The sequence below is a fragment of the Mustelus asterias genome, chromosome 17 (assembly GCF_964213995.1).
Source record: "Mustelus asterias chromosome 17, sMusAst1.hap1.1, whole genome shotgun sequence".
In the NCBI taxonomy this organism is placed as follows: domain Eukaryota; kingdom Metazoa; phylum Chordata; class Chondrichthyes; order Carcharhiniformes; family Triakidae; genus Mustelus; species Mustelus asterias.
The window spans coordinates 20,990,918-21,016,242 of NC_135817.1; the positions used below are offsets into that span (position 1 = coordinate 20,990,918).

General features: G+C 42.2%; 1 protein-coding gene across 1 annotated transcript in view; it reads right to left on the reverse strand.

Annotated features, from left to right (window-relative positions):
* The window catches only part of sh3kbp1 (SH3-domain kinase binding protein 1), a 334,888-nt gene extending 311,994 nt beyond the window's left edge, over positions 1-22,894 (reverse strand). Inside the window, exons 1-2 of the mRNA XM_078232356.1 lie at positions 22,612-22,894; positions 11,773-11,930 (exon numbers count right to left, since the gene is read on the reverse strand). Of these exons, the coding sequence (XP_078088482.1) occupies positions 11,773-11,930; positions 22,612-22,615 (162 nt within the window). The 5' untranslated portion in view covers positions 22,616-22,894. The remainder of the gene's footprint in view (positions 1-11,772; positions 11,931-22,611) is intronic.
* Positions 22,895-25,325: the final 2,431 nt, after the last annotated feature.

Consider the following 25,325-nt stretch of genomic DNA (forward strand, 5'->3'; position numbering starts at 1 on the left):
ACTTTGGCATCCCTGCCTTCCTTTGGCCAATCGTGCCTGCAGCCCACCAAGGCTCCATGCTCTGGAAACCCCATTCTCTCTCCTGTTAAGGACCTCCTGAACCTCCATTTCTTTGGCCATGCTTTTAATCACCCCTCATTTAACTCAACATCCTTTCTTCTGATTAAAGTACCCCAATTGACTTCAGACGTGTAAAGTATCTATCTATATAGTAAAAGTGTTTAATAAATGATAGCATTTTTGTCCCAATGATTTTAGTCTAGTCAAGGAATGTCACTTAGTTTAACCCAGGAAAATGGCTGGAGCTTGCTGCTTTTAGCCACATTATACTTTTGGTTTCAGATGCTCTTTGGACATTTGCAGACTCACAATAGGCATCTCGGACTTGTTGCATGGGCCTTGAGAGCAACCTTTTTTTTTTGAGTGAAGGTGTACTGTCAAGCTTTTCATGTTTAATAAATGTTTTTTCCCCCATGTTGTTAAAAGCTAATCAGCAGTTTTGTGACTCTGTTTCTCCACATTTTCTAATAATAGTTAGTCTTTTCAACCAGGGTTCCATTCTGGGATCTTCCCCTTCAGTTATATCAACTGGGATCGTAACACTGAACTATGAAAAAGCTGCAGTTTAGTGTCAACATCAGTATTTGGCACAACTAATTCATTTCCAAGTAGTTATTTGGCAGTAGAGTATTGCTGAAAAGAGAAAAACTGTCAAACTTTTCATCTTGTACACATCAGAACAGACTGACAAGAATACCAAATTGTAAAGGGACCAACAATTTGTACTGCACAAGAAAAAAAAGTGCTGACTGGTTGACAAATGGACTCTGATTTGTAGAAACATTGCCGTGGAGAATGCAGAGAGAACACTTAACTGCCCAGCTTTTGGTTAAATGAAAACCAGGTAGGCTGATTTGGATTGGTCAAAGAATTGCCATGGGGAGTTAAAGAAGAATGGCTGTCACCCAAGCTCTTGTTTAGTTGAAAAAGTGCAATGCAACTGCATGCTGTTTGCAAACACAAGGTGTTGGCGCTGTTCGCAGCATGTGCAATTGTCGCAGAACCACATCTAATGTACACAGACAGGTCCAAATTTGTATCCATTGGGCCTGCTGTAAGCACACAGCCCTGCTCAAAAGCAAGTTACAAAGACACTTTTGGACTGGTGGAAGAATTACAAGCTGATTTGTGGTACGCAAGATAGTGGCCCATGAGAATGAATCCTATGATAAAGCATGTATGGGCTGCCCAAGACACACACCCCAACTTAGCTATCACTGTTTCTGCACATCATGAATTAGTCAAATGGTTGGTTAAGTTGCTACAACTAGCAAGTTTTCCACATACACGGTAAAGGATTCCTTCACCTTTGCAAAGACCATACAGGATTTGCATATTGATGGCAATGTTGTGTCCGTGTGCTTGTTCAACATTGCTAGTCTAATTGCTAATGTCCCACACAAGGAAGCCATAGACATTTGCACCACGTCATTAGATCACGCTGATCTAGACCATTGTCTGAATCTGTATTTGTTGAACTTATGAATTGAGCAACTCCGGCAGCCGAGTTCAGTTTTAATGACACCATGTGTGCCCAAATATATGATGTTACCATGGGATCACCTCTACGCCTACTTCTTGCCAACATCTTTATTGGTATCCACAAGAAATGCATCTTTGATGGGATGACCCCCCCCCCCCAACCTCCTATCACTTGCATATTTTCAAATCTGCAGCTGCATGCAAGAACTTCCTTACACACTTTAATAGGCTCCATCCATAATGTGCTCAAATTCATCTTTGAAATAGAGCAGTCAAACGAGCTCCCTTTCCTCAAAATGCTAGTTAAGAAATTTTTAATGGGTTCTCTACTGATCAATGTAAGTGACTCCTATAGCTCCATGAGCGCTAAGATTGGCCTCATCGGCAGGCAACCTCAAATAGGACATGAGCCATTGGATCACCATGCAAGACTGGTCCAAAATAGGACATAAAAGCCATTCTGTGGCATAATGGCTACTCCAATCAGCTCTTCGTATCTTACACAAACTCATGAATGGGCTCAAGGGTGCCACTTTCTGCCCTTAAAAGTGCTCAGTCTACTTCACATTACCCTGGAAGGGTGTCTCAAAAATCATATCAAACTGCACATCTCTTCCACTGCTCGCAATAAGTACTAACCATACTCAACCAGCCTCTGCATTCTCCATGGCGACATTGGCAGCATGGTGGCACAATGGTTAACATTTCTGCCTTACAACACCAGGGACTCAGGTTCAATTCCGGCCTCGGGTCACTGTCTGTGTGAAGTTTGCACATGACCACGTGTCTGTATGGGTTTCCTCCGAGTGCTCTGGTTTCCTCCCACACTCCAAAGATACGCGGGTTACTGTTGCAGGCTCAATGGGTCAAATGACCTCCTTCTACACAGTAGGGATTCTAAATCAGCCAAACAAACAATTAGAACTCTCTCTTCTCATGCCACATAAATTGTTGTTCACTTTGAGATTTGCAAATCTGTCCTGGTGAGTGCAAGACGAAACGCATCAACAGCATACCAAAGATTTGAGCACCAGGTCAAGCTAACCATTTCATGTTGTTACTATGTAGTGGCAACAGAAGTGGTATTCTCCACTTAACAGGATGCTGCCATCATGCCAAAAAGCATTCTGCCTCCCCAAGAAATGAATAACATAGCATATGAATCACAATACCAGAATGATGACTGGTATGGCCATACATCCCAACTACTGGTGGATCCTATCAAACTGCATGTTCCTTTGGCTGTTCACAACAATGAACCATACTCAATAAGCCCATGCTCACAAAATTCAGAGCAGAGCACCCGAAGGAAATCCACACAGACACGGGGAGAACGTACAAACTCCACACAGACAGCCACCCTTGTATAAATTGTTGTTCCCTTTGAAATTTGGTATTCTCGAAAATCTTTCTTGACGAGTGCAAGATGAAAAGCTTTGACAACACGTCTTTTTCAGCAATAACTTTAAACTCCTTTGTCTCTTTCAGGACCATCACATGAACAAATAATGAGTGGAGTTGCACGAGGACGATTTCTCAAAGGGCATCTTTTCTTGGGAGACATACCATCACAGGACAGATAGCCATCAACTAGCAAAAATACTTGGCTAGATCCACCAAGAAAGTTAGGTTGGAGATTTCAGATGTTGAACTCAAACGGGAAGAGGTATTGCCCTTCCAGATTGCATTGGGCATGGAGTCAGCGGTTTACAGCATGGAAACAGGCCCTTTGGCCCAACTTGTCCATGCTGCCCTTTTTTTTTAAACCCCCAAGCTAATCCCAATTGCCCGCATTTGGCCCATAATCTCTCTATACCCATCTTACCCATGTAACTGTCTAAATGCTTTTCAAAAGACAAAATTGTACTCTACTACCACCTCTGACAGCTTGTTCCAGACACTCACCACCCCCTGTGAAAAAATTGCCCCTCTGGACACTTTTGTATCTCTCACCTTAAACCTATGCCCTCTAGTTTTAGACTCCCCTATCTTTGGGAAAAGATATTGACTATCTAGCTGATCTATTCCTCTCATTATTTTATAGACCTTTAAGATCACCCCTCAACCCCCTACGCTCCAGAGAAAAAAGTCCCAGTCTATCCAGCCTCTCCTTGTAACTCAAACCATCAAGTCCCGTTAGCATCCTAGTAAATCTCTTTTGCACTCTTTCTAGTTTAATAATATCCTTTCTATAATAGAGTAACCAGAACTGTACACAGTATTCCAAGTGTGGCCTTACCAATGTCTTGTACAACTTCAACAAGACGTCCCAACTCCAGTATTCAATGTTCCGACCAATTAAACCAAGCATGCCGAATGCCGCCTTCGCCACTCAGTCCACCTGTGACTCCACTTTCAAGGAGCTATGAACATGTACCCCTAGATCTCTTTGTTCTGTAACTCTCCCCAATGCCCTACCATTAACTGAGCAAGTCCTGCCCTGGTTCAAACTTCTACCAAAATGCATCACCTTGCATTTATCTAAATTAAGCTCCATCTGCCATTTGTCAGCCCACTGGCCCAATTGATCAAGAGCCCGTTGCAATCGGAGGTAACTTTCTTCACTGTCCACTATGCCACCAATCTTGGTGTCATCTGCAAACTTACTAACCATGCCTCCTATATTCTCATCCAAATCATTAATATAAATGACAAATAACAGTGGACCCAGCACTGATCCCTGAGGCACACCGCTGGTCACAGGCCTCCAGCCTGAAAAATAATTCTCTACAACCACCCTCTGGCTTCTGTCAAGAAGCCAATTTTGTATCCATTTAGATACCTCACCCTGGATCCCGTGAGATTTAACCTTATGCAACAACCTACCTTGTCAAAAGCCTTGCTAAAGTCCATGTAGACAACATGAACTGTACTGCCCTCATCTACCTTCTTGGTTACCCCTTCAAAAAACGCAATCAAATTTGAAAGACATGATTTTCCACTCAAAGCCATACTGACTGTCCCTAATCAGTCCTTGCGTCTCTAAATGCCTGCAGATCCTGTCTCTGAAAATACCTTCCAACAACTTACCCACCACAGATGGGAGGGTAATCACTGGAGTATTGCAGCAGGCCAAGGACGATCATGTGGGCATGAGATCAAGATGCCACGTTGAAATAGCAAGTGGCTGGAAGGTTAAGATCATGCTTCTGGACGGAGCAAAGATGTTCCGCAAAGCAGTCACCCAACCTGCATTTAGTCTCCCCAGTATAGAAGAGACCGCAATCGGAGCGGTGAATACAGTATACCAAGTTGAAAGAGGTGCTTCAACCAAAAGGGAGATGACAAAGGGGCAGGTGTTGCTTCTTCTGCGATTGCAGTGGAAGATGCCATGGGAAGGGCAAGTAGGAAGTGAGGCCCAATGCAAACCAGAAGAACAATACCTCATCCTCCACAACAAATTTGTCCATATCTCCTTTTCCCTGGTCTTCTATTCTGCTCCACCTCCTCCATCCCTTTCCAACTATATAATTCTGTACATTTCTACGTTGCTTCAGTTGCGTAGAAGGATCATTTAGATCTGAAACGTTAACTTTGTTTCTCTCTGCAGATGCTGCCAGACCAGAGTTTGTCTCGCATTTCCCATTTTGCAAATCACTAAATCTGTGCCCTCTCATTCTTGATCCTTTTACAAGCAGGAACACTTCCTTCCCAACAACCCTCATGATTTCAAACATCTGTATAAAATCTCCTCTTAGCCTTCTTCTCTCCAAGGAGAAAACAGTTTCAACCACTCCAATCTATCCTCGTAACTGAAGTTTCTCAACCTTGGAACCATTCTTGCAAACCTCTTCAGCACTCTCTCCAACATGTTCACAATCATCCAATGGTGTGGCGCTCACCAATATTCCAGCTGAGGTCTAACTAGTGTCTTGTACAAGTTTAGCATAACCTCCTTGTTCTGGTACTCTGTGCCCTTATTATGACAGGTGTGGGATACACACACTCCATAACACTGGAGGGGATGGAAAAGTCCAACGAAAACGCTGGTGTATTAGTGGAACAGCTAGCTATGAAAATTAAGAAGGGTGGATACTTCCATGGAACTTCAAGCATGGCTTTCAAATGAGTCATGCAGTCCATGACCACAGTAGATTTTGAACAGCAACAGAACAATGCCTGCCACCTTAATCAAGAGTTACAGGGAAGGGGCACATGAGAAATGTTTGATCAGCTATGGTCCTACTGAAAGGCAGAACAAGCTCAATGGGGCGTACCGTCTATTCCTGTTCCCATTTCTTATGGCATTAAGCAGAATGACAGATAATGTTATTGAGTCAATTATCTTCAACACGCTGGTCTGCAACAGAGTGGGAGGACTGATCCAATGTTAGCCTAAAACTTGAATGATGACAAACACAAGGAGGGGGAGGAGGACAGTATGGATTGTCACACCTACTCCATCATTCAATACTACCATGGCTCAAGATATCTTCAACTCCACATTCCTATCCGTTCCCCATGTCTCTTGATTCCAAGACACCAAATATCTGTCTATCTCAGCCTTAAACATATTCAATGATGAAGCATCCACAACCCTCTGGAGCAGAGAATTCCAAAGATTCACAATCCTTTGAGTGAAGCGATTTTCCTTCATCTCAGTCCTAAATGACAAACCTTTTATCCTGAGTGTATGCCACATTTTAGATTCCCCAACCTGTGGAAATAATGTCTACCCTATCAAGGCTCTTCATAATCTTGATGTTTCAATTAGATCGCAACTCACTCTTCTAAAGTCCAGAGAAAAGCAGCACAATTTGCTCAGCCTCTCATAGGACAAATTCCTCATACTTGGTACCAATTTAGTGAAACTTTGCTGTACCACTACCAACATAAGTATATATTGTTAAGCATGGAGACCAAAACTGCACAATACTCTCACCATAACCCCGTATAAATCAAGTAAGACTTTTTTATTCCTGCACTCCAAACCTCTTAAAATAAAAGCACATATACAATTTGCCTTCCTAATTGCCTCCTGTTCCTGCATGTCGACTTATTGCATTCCTTATACGAACACACCTAAATCTTTGAACAAGCTGCTCACCTTAAAAAATCAGCTCATCTTGTATTCGATCAAAATGATTGAATGATTCCTATATTATAATGCCATTGCCATCTTGTTGCCCACACACTTAACCCATTTATATCTCTTTGCACTGAAAGAGGATATGGAAATGAATACAAATTAATACCCTTGCACCTCTCGCCTTGCATTGTCCTCAGCCATTAGCAGACATGTTCTTCAACATTCAAATGTTGTAGGCGAAAAAACATCTCAGCAATCAAGGCATGCTTCTGAGCAACTTGCCACTGCTGAAACCACAAAAGATGCATTATGAATAAATGGCAGGAAGTGCAAGGGTATGCACATAAATGATGGAAAGTGTTAACTGTTGGCTTCCTTGTTTAAAAAGATCATGCAAGATCTATTGATTAGCACCATTCCCTCATCTTTTCCACTGAGGACTAAGTGCCAACTAGCCCTCAGTTGATTCACTGTGAATATCAATACATGACAGGATCCACTGACTGCTTAGTTCAAAAGGTGGAGGGGTGAGGAGCTACGGGTTGGTGCTGACAATGAATTTCATTATATTTGTTCCAGTTGCAATTATGAACTGATCATAGAATCATAGAAACCCTACAGTGCAGAAAGAGGCCATTTGGCCCATCGAGTCTGCACCGACCACAATCCCACCCAGGCCCTACTCCCATATCCCTACATATTTACCCGCTAATCCCTCTAACCTACGCATCTCAGGACACTAAGGGGCAATTTTAGCATGGCCAATCAACCTAACCCGCACATCTTTAATCCTTCCAGCTGCAAGGACATCCCCCACAGCAATGCACTCAGCTGCTCTGGCAATTATGGAGTAATTTCATAATTTCCAATTATGGAAAAACCCACCTTTTTGTACACCTCACTCATTTGTGCCACCGTGCTGTCCATTATGGGTGGCATAGTGGTTGGCACTGCTGCCTCACAGCACCAGGGACCCAGGTTCAATTCCAGCCTTGTGTCACTGTCAGTGTGGCGTTTGCACATTCTCCCATGTCTACATGGGTTTCCTCCGGGTGTTCTAGTTTCCTCCCATATTCCAAAGATGTACAGATTAGGTGGATTGGCCATGCTAAATTGCCCCTTACTGTCAGGGGGATTAGCAGGGTAAATACATGGAGTTACAGGGTTAGGGCCTGGGTGGGATTGTTGTTGGTGCAGGCTTGATGGGCCAAATGGTCTCCTTCTGCACTGTAAGAATTCTATGATTCTAAATGTGATAGCAATAGTTGGACTATTGCTATCAGGGGAAACCTTGGCAAACATCAACGGTCAGGTACATTATGCATTTACGGGTAGCAGACTACAATCCCCTTGATATGTCTATTGTCGTATCTTGGATAGAATTCAGGCAAAGAAATTGAAGGCAGTAGTGATCTTCTCAGCCACTGGCAATGCAAGATCATATGGTCCTGTAAGTGGTAGATCAATTTCTTGGTGCATGCAATGTCTGAAACTACCTTGCGTGACAATCTCAATAAACTACGTCTCTTTCTACAAGTCTACGACATGGACTTCAGGTCTTCTGTTTGTCACTCTCTCATATATCTCACTCATTTGCACCTCCTGATGCCACCACATCATTGCTGCTGTGGATGGTAATCCTTGCCTGTTCTAGTGTCAAAAACATCCAAGGTGCCTCCCATATACCTGGCATCTATTTGGTCACAACTTATATTTTATGTAGCTCCTTTAAATGTAATGCAATGTCTCACCATGCTTCACATGATCATCATAAATCAAAATTAAACACAATACTAGGGGTAGAAAGCTGTCAAACTCCTAGGTTTTAAAAAGTGCCTCAAAAGGATAAAAGAGAGGGGAAGGGAATTCCGGAGCTGTGTGTCTAGGAGCTAAAGACACAGCCGCCAATGATGGAACAATTAAAATTGGGGATGGTTAAGAGGTTAGAATTAACTGAACACAGGTATCAGAGGGTTTTGAGATTGAAGGAGATCACATGCGAAGCTTTGGGAGACTTAAAAACAAATGAGAATTTTAAAACTAAGACTTTTTTTGATCAGGTGCCAACATAGGTTAGCAAGCTCAGGGTTGATGACAACACCAAAGCTGACAAAAATCCTGCAGCTGTAACAACTGAGTATTTATTGAGCACAAGCAATATGAAATTTAAAGACACCCTCCATAAACACCACCTGAAACCCACCTTTGCACCACATGTTTCTGGAGTCATAGGAAACCCATGCTGGATGAATTAAATCTGAAGGGTTAAATTCATTTCAAAATTTCCTCATTTGCATGTAAATAAAGGATTAAATTGTCTTAATTGCCAACCCACCTGTACTAACGAATTGGCTGATTCCAGCAAATGGGTTACTTGTACGCAGTCAAGTTAAACACCAAGTTGGTATGTTGGAGCTGCTTCATTTTTCTCCAATTTTAAAATACATACCCGAACCAAATTATTATTAGGAGTTTTAACTTTCCTCAATTACTCCAATGCCTCCTGTTCACCACCTTCCATAAACTTTGTCACTTTCAAACCTTTGATACTAATGTCCTACCCACAAATAAACCCTGCTTGCATGTCACCTCAGTCCCCAATGACCTGAGCTCCAAGTACTTCTTATCCTTGTATTTGCTGCGGGTGATGATCCCTCCTCATCTCTAACATCCTCCATAAATATTCCCCAAAACTCTCCAGGACCACAACACCATTTTCTTGCATGCGCTCATCCCTGAACCCCAAGTTCAGGTACCTAGGCCCAAGTTCTAGAATTCCCTCCTTTCTACATTCCTCTCCTCTGAAAAACTTTTTAAAAATCACCTTTTTGATCATCCCTGCAATCACAGCTGCTTTGCCACAGTATCCTGAAGTACCTGGAGAGTTTTGTTTCTATATCAAAGAAGCTATATAAATGCAACTTGTTGCGGTCTCCCAAAGGCAAGACAGAGGAGGAAAACAATCCAATAGGTATTCACCACCAAGCTAGCCAGTGGATAGTCCACCTGGCTGCAAGAGGTATATTAACTCACAGGAAAGTGTGCACTCACTCGCACCAATTCATGTACTCCCAGAATACATAAAGGTCACATATCTGAGTTGGTAGGATATCTGACAAGCAAAAGGACTTTAGAGTTGATTTTTAAAATATTAACTAGCTGGTAAGTGGTTAAGGATTCAAATATATTGACGCAATTTTTCTTTTTGAAAAAGACTGCGAAGATGGAAAACCATCAATACCTTCAAATAACTATGTATGGAGAAATTGGCATAAATGTGCAGAAAATTGGATTTTAGTACAAAATGTCAGTATAAACATCAGTGCAATAGATGTGTGGAACATAAGTTGTGTCAGAAGTGTTAGCAACAGTGCTCAAAATGACCAGAACACAATAACTTACGAACTATCCCAGATTTTTCCTGCAGAGAAATTTTGTAATATCTTCACAATGGATATTAGATAACTGCATAAAGACAAGGCATAACCAAACATAGCCAGTTGGCATATGTAACATTCGAAAAAAAAATCAATCTTTACTCTCCTCAATTATTAAATAATTTGCATCTATCAGAACATTATTGCAAGGGCTCAAAGTTACATTATCTTTTATTTTATTTTCTGTCTGTTGTCAACATATTTCATAAAACAACTGAAGACAAATTTAATAGCCCTAACTACACCTGATCCAAAGTTATATTCGGAGGATACTCTCAAATGGGCTAATTATTAGATCCTCCAAAATCAGACCTTCCTTTTTCCATCTGTGCTGATCATTGAAGGGTGTATTTGAGAAGTAGCATCATAAAAATTATGCAATCAATCTTGAAGAATGCAGTGACTCAACATTTCATACCAAATATTCCAATCTAACATATTTTGCATCATTTCATGCCTCCTGCATGCAGAGTGGCAGAGGAAAGGTAGTCCATCAACTGTTATGTGTACTTTTCAGCATAGGACACAGAATAGCTAAGAACAAAACCTTACAGCACAGAATTGCTCCTTCCCTGACCCAGGGACACTGAAACCAACTTCAGCATGCCCATCACTGACCCAATTTAAGATTAGCTGAAATTAATAGTTAAACATGCTCCTTCTCATTTTTATAGCTTAGTGGTGCATTTATATATAAAAACATTTTTTGTACAAAACATGAATAATCCTTGTTCACCTATTAAAAGTCAACAAGCAGGAAGCATTTTTGTCTGTAATGAGCTTATATATATTTACTTTGAAGGTTCACAAAAATATGTTTTACTAATCCAAGATGATGACAACCTGAGATATGCTTGATGACAGTAGCTGCTGAAATAGAATGCTTTATTATGCTACCAACTTATTTCATTTTCAAAGATAAAATCAACCAAGCAAATAATTATTTACCACAGCTTCCTGCTTTCTTCAGCAGTGCAGATGTTAGCAGTTAGCTGCTGCTCAGAGGTTAAGAAGCATTACTTAAATAAATCTTCCTGGTGCAACTGGTAGCCCCAAAAGTCACATACAAGTTAGCAATATATGTAAGAACATGCATAAATTTTGGAGAAGTGCATAGACTTGAAATAGTGCAGTTTAGTAAACTTGGTCTAAAAAAAACAGCACAATGAATGTGGCTGCAGTTTTGTGCATTTGACTCTGTTATACTACGAAAACTTGGGATTGTCAAAACAATTTATTTTTGTAACTTGGAACGGAGGAAGTAGCAAGTCTGAGTGAGAGGGAGATTTCCCTTCATTAGATTTAAACTGCATCCTCCAAAAAGGTTGACAAACACATCGCTTACCAAAAATCCCTTTTGGTTAGCAACTTAAGATTGCTTTTATAAGCCACTGCATGATCAGTAAAATTAGGTTCGAAAAATCTTAATCTTATCCAGTTCCGATTATTTTGAGAATTGGGAGATTCTTGAAACTTCTGGATGAAAAAACGTTAACAACTGAACTTGGACACATTTGTTAACAATACAAGTACTTGGTTTAAAAAAAAGGGAGCAGCAAATGCAACAAAGTCTTTACTATGGGGACAGAAGACTGGCTTTGATACTAGATCTTGATCGGGTTGCTAAAACCTTCTTTGCCAAAATACTTCTGTAAACAGAAGAGACTACACAAGCTTTCTCTTGCAAATAAAAACTCCACTATTGATGCCTGCCAACACCAAATATTGCATAAATGATAGTAACTGAAACCATATTATACTCACTCTTACAAAGTTGTCAGGGAACAAACCTCTTCTGCCATCAAGTTCACCCTCCCACCATCCTCCATCTTCTTTCTTGATATTAGATACAACATCTCCTACAGAAATCGTCAGCTCATCTTCATGTTGAGCTTCATAAGGGAACTCAACAATCGCTTCCACTGGAAAGAAAATTAAGAAACTTAAAGCATACAGCAAATTTCTTCACTTACTGAATTTCCAAATGGTCATATTGGTAACATAAATAATTTAAGACTGTTTGAGCCTCTCAGGTGCAGTCCAGTAAAGGAAACACAAGTCCTGCTTCTTCGTAAACTCCCTTTAATTTCTTACTCAACTCCACATACACATCTCCACCCAGCGCCACCCCTTTATATATTCCAGTGAGTGCTATTAAACAATTAACATACAAATTAAGCCTAAAGTGGAAGGTTTCAGTTAACCCATTCCTAACAAAGGCTTCTTACAAGATGCTCTCCAAAGAATTTCTTACTATTTAGCATGCCACAAAATGATCAGTTAAGAGATCTGAACTGCATGCCAATTCCCCTCCAAAAAGAATATGTTGTCCTCCAATCTGTACCTATTTTGGCAAAATCAAAATTGCAGATCTTCTTTGCAAACACTGTCAGCACAATCACTCAACCCTTCAAATTTCCTTGTGGCATTCATCCCATATTGTCCTGCTGCCACCCAGACCACTACACATGGATTTTCTCTCAATTCACAGCCCCTCCACCCCCACTTTGTTTCGACTCATGTTCAATGCATGTGTTAGCATCAGAAAAGGGAAACCATCCCACTTCAGGTCTTCAGTAAGCTTCAGCAAAGGTTAGAAACAATAAAGCTTTTTTGTTTGGATAACTTCATTTCCATATCTCACATTTCTAAGAGAGAGTTAATGTAGCATTCAACACAAACAGAATAGAATTTGAAATCAAAACCACTTCTCTTTGGATTTTACACTTCATCTAGGCTGGATTCAAACCAGAAGTTAAAATCTAATATATTGCATTTCACAGTTCCACAACTGTCCATGAACAAAGAAATTAAAGTGTTACATTCTGCTTTAATTATTTTAACAGCTAAATATTCATTCTCATTCCACAAATCAAGCAAGGGCTTTAAAACATGACAATGTCATTTTACAGAAAAGTACTGACACAGCATATAGTAAACTAGATATATGCTGATTCAGTGAAGAATCTTTTTGCATAACATTATGGGTCCAAACCCCAACATTAACCAGTATTCATATTTCCTACTTGTATGAGGAAAGGTTGAGGGAGCTAGGGCTGTTCTCTCTGGAGCGGAGGAGGCTGAGGGGAGACTTAATAGAGGTTTATAAAATGATGAAGGGGATAGATAGAGTGAATGTTCAAAGACTATTTCCTCGGGTGGATGGAGCTATTACAAGGGGGCATAACTATAGGGTTCGTGGTGGGAGATATAGGAAGGATATCAGAGGTAGGTTCTTTATGCAGAGAGTGGTTGGGGTGTGGAATGGACTGCCTGCAGTGATAGTGGAGTCAGACACTTTAGGAACATTTAAGCGGTTATTGGATAGGCACATGGAGCACACCAGGATGATAGGGAGTGGGATAGCTTGATCTTGGTTTCAGATAAAGCTCGGCATAACATCGTGGGCTGAAGGGCCTGTTCTGTGCTGTACTGTTCTATGTTCTATGTTCAACCGACTTGAGATCTCGTGTAAATGTTGGTGAATAAGCAGCCTCACATCAAAACAAAATACTTTTCTTCAAAAAAGTATCAAACCCCCTCTCTCCCTAGAACACAAGTATCTGGGAGCCTGGGTTGAATCCAGACTGATGGATCTCATGCTGCAGTCAAGACTCAGCTGTGGTATTGTTTCCAATAAAGACAGCGCTTCACGTACAAAGCCTAGCTCAAATGCACATTCACTGGGGGAAGAGCTAAGTGTATGTAAATTTGCAGCATGGGAAATTAGCCAGATGCACTCTATTAAAGTTAATCCCAGGTAGGTTAAAGTGTATCCAATTCCTCCAAGTAGCCTCCTAAACCTACAGTGGTTAGCACTGCTGCCTCACAGCACCAGGGACCCAGGTTCGATTCCAGCCTCGTGTCGCTGTCTGTGTGAAGTTTGCACATTCGCCATGTCTGCTTGGATTTCCTTTGGGTGCTCCAGTTTCCTCCCACAGTCCAAAGATAACGCGGGTTAGGTTGATTGGTTATGCTAAATTGCCCCTTAGTGTCATGGAGACTAGCAGGGTAAATACGTGGCGTTACGGGGGATAGGACCTGGCTGGGATTGTTGTCGGTGCAGGCTTGATGGACCAAATGGCCCCCTCCTGCACAGAAGGGTTCGATTCGAAAATCTTTATAAGATTGTACTTTTCATGGAGTTACCAGGTATGAACGCAGCTGCAAACACCCCAGAAAAGAAATCAAGGGTATTAAAAAATGTTATTTCCAAATTTGCTCTGAACACTTTTGTTTATTAGCTATACCAATATTGGGAATATGGTGGGGTGGGGTGGAGAAGGGGGGGGTGGGGCTGGAAGAGAAGTTGGATGATTCTTAACTGTCAGTTGAATCAGTTCATTTTCCAATTCTGGAATGTACAGAATGATGGGCAGGTTGGGACACCTGTGGTAAGAGTGAGGGGATTGGGCAGCTGGATGTGGGTGTGGATGTGATTAGACTTCCCAGAATATATCCAATCAGAAGTGGCAAACCCAACACTACATTATATTTATATCTCCTGAGATGTCAAAACCAAAATAAAGCAATATATTTTCTTTTTCCAAGGCATCTCGTACCATTTTTCTTCAGCCCGATCCAGAGCTGGTTGCAAAAACTTGCCAAATGATGGAGCATTGCCACAGCTAACAATGTAGTTAGTATTGAATTCACAATTTCACCCAAACCACGAAGCTGACATCAAGAGAAGTGGGATAAAAATGTAACAGTAGGAGTTTTAAACTGTCTGGGAAACAGATACAATTGTTGCAACAGGATAAAAGTTTGTTTCTGCAGAAATAGGCCAGGGACAGGAAAGCAAGAGAAGTTTCTAGTTCTACAGTTTCCTTATTTCAGACATACCCGTCACAAAACATCTAATAGAAAAGCTGCATAATACTTGCTAGAGACCTTTGGAAAAATATCAGCAAACTGTGAGAAAACATTTAAAACAATCCTGCATCGCATGGCTTGACGCTCACATCTCTGTTAAGTGGTGCAGCCTGAGGTTAGCCAGCTACTTTGCAAATGTGACAGTTATTACAGTTTCCTTTATGATGCATTGGTAGGCAGCATACTGTGGGTCTAACCATTGCAAAAAGGTAAGCTGATCAATGCCTGTCAGTGAAATAAGTGTTCACAAATACAAGAAGAGCAACAACAGTATAACATACTGGTTTAAATTTCCACCGAAACTTTTTTTTTATTTCAAAAATATACTTTATTCATAAAAAAACTCTCAAATAAACCGTTGCAAAACAACATATCCAATAATTACGAAGTGCAAAAAAAAGTCATTTTTACAATACTATACGATACTTATTTACACAACATTACATTTCAAAACTTAAAACTATGTACATACATCAGAGTTTACTGTGTGCTGTTATTTTTCAGCTTAGCACACAGTTACGCAGGCCGAGGGTATTCTGCAGTTACCGGGCCCTCGGTCTGCCTCGGTTGAAAGGCTTTACACGGTGGCTTTTCCCCATTGTGCCTTTGGGGCGGCTGCCCCAAGCTTGAGCGCGTCCCTCAGCATGTAGTCCTGGACCTTGGAATGTGCCAGTCTGCAACACTTGGTCGAGGACAAATCTTTCAACTGAAAGATCAGCAAGTTACGGGTGGACCAAAGTGCGTCCTTCACCAAGTTGATGACCCTCCAGCAGCAGTTGATATTCGTCCCTGGAACCAGCCCCTAGAGCACAGAGTCCTGCGTCACCGAGCTGCTCGGGACAAACCTCGACAAATACCACTGCCTCTCACTCCAGACCTTCTTTGCAAAGGCACATTCCACAAGGTGGTGTGCGACCATCTCATCACCCCCGCAGCCGCTTCGAGGGCAGCATGCGGTGATGTTGAGACCTCGAGCGTGCATAAAGGATCTGACGGGGAGTGCCCTTCTCACCACCAGCCAAGCCAGGTCTTGGTGCTTGATTGTGATCGATTTAATGAAAACTAAATAAACTGGGCATTCCAGTTTCTCTGCCATACATATCAAATGTTTGTAAATTTAGTTAATTATTGTATTTTCGAATAATCTTGCGCATTCTACTTTGGTTTTGAACCAAAGAAGAACGTACAGGGTAAATGGTAGGACTCTGAAGAGTGCAGTTGAACAGAGGGATCTGGGAATACAGGTACAGAGTTCCCTAAAAGTGACGTCACAGGTGGATAGGGTCGTAAAGAGTGCCTTTGGTACATTGGCCTTTATAAATTGGAGTATCGAGTATAAAAGTTGGAGTGTTATGGTAAGGTTATATAAGGCATTGGTGAGGCCGAATTTGGAGTATTGTGTACAGTTTTGGTCACCTAGTTACAGGAAGGATGTAAATAAGATTGAAAGAGTGCAGAGAAGATTCACAAGGATGTTGCCGGGACTTGAGAAGCTGAGTTACAGAGAGAGATTGAATAGGTTGGGACTTTATTCCCTGGAGCGTAGAAGATTGAGGGGAGATTTGATAGAGGTGTATAAGATTTTGATGGGTATAGATAGAGTGAATGCAAGCAGGCTTTTTCCGCTGAGGCTCGGGGAGAAAAAAACCAGAGGGCATGGGTTAAGGGTGAAAGGAGAAAAGTTTAAAGGGAATATTAGGGGGGCTTCTTCACGCAGAGAGTGGTGGGAGTGTGGAATGAGCTGCCGGATAAAGTGGTAAATGCTTTTAACATTTAAGAAAAACTTGGACGGGTTCATGGATGAGAGGGGTGTGGAGGGATATGGTCCAAGTGCAGGTCAGTGGGACTAGGCATAAAATGGTTCGGCACAGGCAAGAAGGGCCAAAAGGCCTGTTTCTGAGCTGTAATTTTCTATGGTTCTATGGGCTCTCCCCTGCTCCTATTACAACAAGTTTACTATATTAACAAGCCTGTTAACCTTTATTATCTATAAACATTATTTTCAAATGTTCTAGGTGTTTGAATAAGAAAGCATAGGCTCAGAAGGGACATTTAAAAAAAGCATTCCTTCAGAAAGTAATCAACAACTGGAATGAAATCGCAAAATGTGTTTTGAGACTAAGAAAGTGAACTCATTTGGGAAATAGCTATGTGTTCTATTATAAAAACAGTGGAGTTGAAATGTTTAGAGACAAATATATAAATAAATTTTGAAAAACATAGGAACTGATCAAAGAAGTACACCGATAATACATTAGTAAAAGTATTTAGTGAAATAAAATAAATAGAGAATCCATTGCGGCACGGTGGCACAGTGGTTAGCACTGCTGCTTCACAGCTCCACAGACCTGGGTTCGATTCCCGGCTTGGGTCACTGTCTGTGTGGAGTTTGCACATTCTCCTCGTGTCTGTGTGGGTTTCCTCCGGGTGCTCCGGTTTCCTCCCACGGTCCAAAGATGTGCGGGTTAGGTTGATTGGCCATGCTAAAATTGCCCCTTAGTGTCCTGAGATGTGTAGGTTAGAGGGATTGGCAGGTAAAATGTGTAGGAATATGGGGGGGCCTGGGTGGGATTGTGGTCGGTGCAGACTCGATGGACTGAATGGCCTGTTTCTGCACTGTAGGGTTTCTATAATCAACAACTGGCGTACTCATTCAGGCTGGTTGCAGAGTTTTTAAATACAGACTCTAAGCAGTCCTGTAGGAGATAATCCGATTCCTCAGACCAACACTGTCCAACTTATTTTGACGGATTCTCCCATTTGTTTTTGCTTGTAAGCCGGGAGCAGGAGCACAGCCTTGTGATCTATTTGCCAAAGTGTGGGAGGGCAATAGAGCAGTAGGCATGTTTGATATTTGTGTCGATGTGGAGATGCCGGCGTTGGACTGGGGTGGACACGGTGGGAGGTTTGGCAGCGCCAGGTTGAAGTCCAGCAGGTTTGTTTGGTGGCGGGGGCCACACGGGCTTTCGGGGCTCTAGGCCCCTTCTTCGGGTGGGTGGGGGTTCTGTTCACAAACGGAGCATGTGGAGACACGGACTCAGTTTGCATGGGTGGTGGTTGGAATGCGAGTGCTTGCAGCTGGTCGGGTCTTTGGGAGGCAGGACGATGTGGGTGGAGGGAGCATCAAGACAGGCTAGGGGGATGTGTGTTGTCTCCAGACAGGACGGCCGGTGGGGCTCTGCAGGTCCACGCAACTGTGGTATTGGGTTCATGTCACACTATTTGTAGCCTCCACAGTTGCGTGGACCTGCGGAGTTTCGCTGGCTGTCTTGTCTGGAGACAATACACATCTTTTTAGCCTGTCTTGATGCTCTCTCCACTCACATTGTTTTGTTTCTTAAAGACTTGATTAGTTGTAAGTATTCGCATTCCAACCATTATTCATGTAAATTGAGTTTGTGTCTTTATATGCTCTGTTTGTGAACAGAATTCCCACTCACCTGAAGAAGGGGCTTAGAGCTCCGAAAGCTTGTGTGGCTTTTGCTACCAAATAAACCTGTTGGACTTTAACCTGGTGTTGTTAAACTTCTTACTGTGTTTACCCCAGTCCAACGCCGGCATCTCCACATCATTCTATAATCAAGTCAGAGCTATAAGTTTGTTTTAGCTTCATGAATCGACCCATATGAAGAAATATAGAAGTATCAAGGCCAAGAATGTATTGCAGCGAATGTATATCAGGAAAAAAAGCAATTCACTTGAGCTATTGAGCACTCAGAAATCTTTTATACTCTTAATATCAAAGAAGACAGAGATTTGCTCTCTTAACTGATAGGTACGTCGCCATATATGGAACGGCAAATGGTAGACTGTGCAAGAGGTAGCATTTTCCCCTTAACTGATTTGTGGGATCTTTCTTCCCATATGGATAAAATTCCTTTAATACAGTGACACAAAATTTGCATTTGGCTCAACATCAAGAATAAGAAATTGGAAAGAATATGGAATACCTGGTCTAACAAACTTAGTGATGCAAAAAGCCGAAATGCAAGACAACTATCAGCAGCTCTTGCTGGAGTCATTTAACTTCAGTAAAAAACATTCTTGCGTTTAAGAAAATCAACAAGTTGGAATCTTTTTTTTTATTGGAAATAAATAAAACTTTTTGGGAGTAGGGGTGCATTTTCATTCCAATCAGCTGTATTAAAACAAATAAGCCAAGAAGTAGCATGGAAATAGTCATGATAGTACAGAACTAAATTACAACAATGAAATCTAAATTGGAAAGCAAACAAATACAACTTTATGGGAGATGGGGTGCAAATCGTTTCGCATTTTCATTCCAATCAGTTGTCTGACACAAAAGAGACATGTTGAAAAGCTTCAACATGTCTCTTTTTTCAACAATACTCGAGTAGCATAGAGTGCTGGTCAATTCCACAAGTAGAAATGCAGAGAGAATGTTTCTTCTTCTTGGGAAAAGTATAACTAAAAGCCATCAATATAAGATCGTCACCAAGAAATCCACCAGGGAACTCACTCAGAGTGGTGCGAATATGGAACTCACTACCACAAGGAATGATTGTTGCAAATAGGATTAGCGCGTTTAAAGGGAAAGTGGACAAGCATTGAGGGTGTGGGAATACAGCAGATTGTCACAATGATACATTTAGATGAGAAAAGACAGGAAGAGGGTCAATGAAATATGAAAACTGTCCTGAACTGGTCAGTTCAGTGCCTGCTTCTGAGCCATATATCCTAGAATCACAGAATAGTTATGGCACAGAAGAAAGCCATTTGGTATGCCTGTGCTGGTCCTCTGAAGGAGCAATCCACATAGTGCCATTCCCCTGCCTTTTCCCCCAAAAGCCCAGACAATTTTTCCATTTCAGATAATGATCCAATTCCCTTCTGAAAGCCTCAACTGACCCTACCTCCACATTTCTCAGGTAGTGTATTCCAGATCCTAACCATCTGCTGCATGAAACGTTTTTCCTCATGTCGCAATTAATCATGTCGCAAGTCAATTATCTTAAATCTGTGCCCTTTCATTTTAGATTATTCCCTGGTGGAAGTTATTTTCTTTATTGACTCTGACCAGACCCCTAATGATTTTAATACCTTTATCAAATCTCCACTCACACTTCTCTTCCCCAAGAAAAACAGTCCCAACTTCCTCAATCTATCTACGTAACTGAAATTTCTCATCTTTGGAACTATTCTCTTGAATCTGATCTGCACCCTTTCTAAACATCTTGACATTCTTCCTAAAGCCTGGTTCCTAGGATGCAATACAGTACTTCAATTGAAGTCGAACCAGTGTTTTATACAGGTTTAACACAACTTGTTTGCTTCTATTCCCCTAGCTATAAAGTCCAGGAAACTGTATGCTTTCTTAACTGTGCCTTCAACCTGGCCCATGAGTGTACATAAATTTCAATAATTTATGCACACATACACCCACGTCCACCCGTTTCAACAATAAAAACAGAAAATGCCGTTAAAACTCAGCTAAACAAAGCTAATATTGAGTTCAATAGGATTTTGTCTAAACATCTGCTCCTGTGGTCCCTTTAGAATTGCACCCTTATTTTATATTGTGATTCTGCATTCTTCCGACCAAGCTGAATCACTTCACTAAATTTAGTCTACCACCTATCTTGCCACTCTACCATTCTACGTCCTTTTAAAATTCTGCATTATCTTCCCCATTGTTCACAATACTTCCAAGTTTCATATTACTCAAAGTTTGACGTTGTGACCCATATACCAAGGTTTAGGTCATTAATATGCATCAGAAGGAACAGAGGTCCAACACCTTTCCTGGGAAATTCCATTATAAACTTTCTTCCAGTCCAATAAACCTATTCAACACTACTTCCTGTCATTCAGCTAATTTTGTTCACAAGCCTGTTGTGCAGCACTTTATCAAATGTCTTTTGGAAGTTCATGTTCTCGTCAATCCTCTGTTATTCTTCAAAAACACTCAAGCAAGTTAGTTAAACGTGATTCACCCTTAGCTCTGTACTGGCTTTCCTTATTTAACCCACATTTGCCCAGGTGACTATTAATTTTGTCCAGAATCAGTGTTTCTAAAAGCTTCTCCAGCACTGAGGTTTAACTGACTGGCCTGTAGCTCCTGGGCGTACCTTTATATAGTTTCGAGAACAAGGGTGTAATATTTGCAACTATCCAGTCCTCCGTAAGGAAGTTTAGAGTGCTTACTTAATTTCCACTCTCACTTCCTTCAGCATCCTTGGATACATCTCATCTAATCCTGACACCTTGTCAGTTTTAAGTACAGGTAACCTGTCCAATACCTCCTTATCTGGGTTGGGCTTCAAGTGTCTGAATTACCTCCTCTTTCACCATGACCCGAGCAGCATCTTCTTCCACGGTAAAGAGATATTCAAAGTATTAATTTAATACCTCAGTAATGCCCCTGCCTCTATATGCAAATCCACTTACAGGATACTGCAAGGCCTAGATAGAATGGATGTGGAGAGAATGTTCCACTAGCTGGAAAAACTAGAACCGGAGGGCACAACCTCAGACTAAAGGGATGATCCTTTAAAACAGAGATGAGGAGGAATTTCTTCAGCCAGAGTGGTGAATCTGTGGAACTCTTTGCTGCAGAAGGTTGTGAAGGCCAGGTCATTGAGTGTCTTTAAGGGGATCAGGGGTTATGGAGAAAAAGGCAGGAGAATGGGGATGAGAAAAATATCAGCCATGATCGAATGGCAGAGCAGACTCGATGAGCCGAGTGGCCTAATTCTGCTCCTATGTCTTATTGGTCCCTAATCAATCCCACTTTCTTACTATTTATATGCCTATAGAATATTTCTGGATTTGCTTTTAAGTTAGTTACTAGTCTCTCTCTTTGTTTCCCTTATTTCGTTACTTAAATTCTACTCTGAACCATCCATATTTTATAAGTAGGTAGCAATGGGTAGATTTATTTAAAATACCAAAATTGTTTCCTCCTTTGATGTTATTTAACTTGGCACTGGGTACTCTAGGGTTAAGAGGCTAAGTCAATCTTGATCTAATTTATTCAACTCTGCTCTGTACCAGAACCAAGGCACGGCCTGGCACAGATACATCACCCGATAGTTATAACGGTTACAAGGCTTCCTCCAGAATGCGAGGGGAAAATGTTCATCATGCAAAAGAAAAACATGAAGCCAGCAAGGGGAAGCGGGTGGAAAGGGAGAATGACACCGCACAAATCACGACGGGGTCGTACAAAATGAATTTAAACCGGAAAAACAGTTTCTTAGTTATACCGTTGAATTTAATAGTCAATTTGTTGCACCAAAGCCTGGGACTATCCCGTGCCTGCAGCCTTTAATGGGATACACACACATCCACGCCCATCTCGGGGGGGGGGGGGGGGGGCGGTTGTGACCCTCGCCTATCCGATTAGGGGGAGACGGAGACGTCTCGTCTGCTTCCCTCCCGGATACCCAATTACCCAGTAAGTTGAGCGCGGAGGATGCAGCTCCATCAGCTGCAGCAACGGTGCAGCTGGTGGAGGAAGGAGCTTACTCAGCCGCTGTAAACGTGTCAGGCGGGGGGCGGGGGACACGGGCGCTGCTGCTACTACTGCTGCCGGCGCCGCCGCCGCCACCGCTTACAGGATCAGAGCAGACGAGACCGCTTTAATGCGATGGGAGGAAGCCAAGTGTGGGAGCCCGGCAGAGTTGCGAGATCACAGCCAAGCATCCCCGCCCAGCCAGCTCAGCTCAGCCCAGCCCAGCCGGTTAACTCTCCGGATGCCGCACTCACCCATTTATGTCGACTCCAGCTAACCACCCCCGAACTCGCCTCGAAGAGTTTGAAGATGAAGAGAGGGCTCGAGCGTTCCCTCTCTCCCTCTGTCGGCTGGGCTGCTGCCACCTCACTCACTCCAGCTCAGCCGCGGCCCTGGACATCTTTGTTCGCCAGTCAGTCTCTGTTAACCCCCGGGCTGTTCCACTGCCTCAGACTCTACTTTCAATCACTGGGTCGATGGAATTGGGTTACCGGTTGGGAGATGAGGGAGGGGGCGGGGACTGAGGCCAGTTATCGCGATAACTCTCGCCTTCGCCGGGGCGGCCGTTGGTAACTATAGTGAGCGGGTTTTCAACTGGGACACGAGCTGAGGGGGGAGTGGGCGCCATTTTGGTTCCCAGTGGCTGCCCAGGTAGCGAATATAAGTTGGCATCCACCGCTGTTAGGACGACAAGGTGCGGGGAGACCGATTTAGTGTTACCAGTGCTGGTGTCACAGCTCGTAGAGCAATGTCTGTGTGGCGTTTGCACGTTCTGTACATGTCTGCGTGGGTTTCCTCTGGGTGCTTCTATCCTCCCACATTCCAAAGTTGTGCGGGTTAGGGGGATTGACCATGATAAATTGCCTCTTGGTGTCCCAATGTGTGTAGGTTAGGGGATTAGAAATGGTAGACGTACAGGGATGGGGCAGAGAAGAGGGCCTGGGTAAGATACTGTCAGAGAGTCAGTGCAGACGCAATGGGCTGAATGAATTCTATGATATGATTCTATGATCCTGCTCAGCCTCAACTTTCTGGTTAACGAATGAGTTCCCTTGTATGGGAGATTGGCCATGTTAAATTGCCTCTTAGATGTGTAGGACAGGAAAATTGGCCAGGTATATACATGGGGTTACTCGATGGGCTGAATGGCCTCCTTCCGCATTGTAGGAATTTTATGATTAGATAATAGGAAATTTGGAATAAAGAGGAAATGTGACATTCTCTTTCCCCCCCCCCCCCCCCCAAAAAAAATTGGAGTTTTTTTTGCACCATCAGTTCGAGATCAGATGATTGGTCAGGGCCATGGCTTCGTTAGCTGCTCCCGGTTGAAATGGCTGTGAGGTACTACAACAGATCCCAATCTGTAACCACAAGGAATATAGGGTCATGATTCGGCCATTTAGCCTCTCTGTAACTTAACTGTGACCTAGTGCCATATAGCCACATGGTTAACAAAACAAATCCCAAATTTAAAATGAAGGAACGATTTAGTATCAATTACCATATGCGGAAGGTAGTTACAAACTTGCACCAACCTTAGAATCTGCATGAATTTTGTAACAACCTGACTGGAATTTTAGGCTTCCTAAACCAGTGGAAATATTATTCTTTATCTACCTTATCAGTGCCACTTAATATCTTGAAAATTTCAATCAAATCATTCCTTAGCCTTCTAATATAACTGTAATACTACATTTTGCATTCTCTCCTCTATGAATGGTATGCTTTGTCTGTATAGCGTGTAAGAAACAATACTTTTCACTGTACACTAATACATGTGACAATAATAAATCAAATTAATTCCAGAAGTACAATCATACTTAGTTTTTTTTTAGGCTTTCATGGGATTTGAGCATCGCTGGCTGGAACAGGATTTATTGCCCATCTCTAATTGCCCTTGAACTGAGAGGCTTGCTGGTCCATTTCAAGAGGGCATTTTAAGAGTCAACCACATTGCTGTGGATCTGAAGTCACATGTAGGCCAGACCATGTAAGGATGGCAGATTTCCTTCCTAAAGGACATTAGTTAACCAGATGGATTTTTATGGCAATCAACAATGGTTTCAAGGACTTTTTAATTCCAGATTGTTTTATATTTTAGTGAATTTAAATTTCACCATCTACCATTGTGTGGTGCGGGTTTGGATTCCTGGTTACCCCTGGTTTCTGGATTACTAGTCCAATGACAATACCACTATGCCACCACCTCCCTCTTTGGATAATCTCTGTACTTTAACCATTAGGGTCCATATATCATTATGGTAAGTCTACACTGCACACTTTTCAAGGCCAATATATTGTTGCAAAAGTAGTGTCCAGAACTGAACGCAGTATTGATTTAACTAGGCTGAGCAGCTGTATAATTGCCATCTCCTGAGCACCCCCACCCCACCCCAACCACTACCTTGTCCTCTAAATATAGTCAGGAGAGTAAAGGAGAACATGCCCCTGTCTACATCAATGGGGATAAAGTAGAAAGGGTCGAGAGTTTTAAGTTTTAAGATGTCCAGATCATCAACAATCTGTCCTGGTCCCTCCATGCCAACACTATAGTTAAGAAAACCCACCAACGCCTCTACTTTCTCAAGACTAAGGAAATTTGGCATGTCAGCTATGACTCTGACCAACTTTTACAGATGCACCATGGAAAGCATTCTTTCTGGTTGTATCACAGCTTGGCATAGCTCCTGCTCTGCCCAAGACCGCAAGGAACTACAAAAGATCATGAATGTTGTCCAATCCATCACGCAAACCAACCCCCCATCCATTGATTCTATCTACAATTCCCGTTGCCTCGGCAAACAGCCAGCATAATTAAGGACGCCACGCACCCCAGACGTTCTTCCATCAGGAAAAATATACAAAAGTCTGAGGTCACATACCAACCGACTCAAGAATAGCTTCTTCCCTGCTGCTGTCAGACATTTGAATGGACTTACCTTGCATTAAGTTGATCTTTCTCTACACC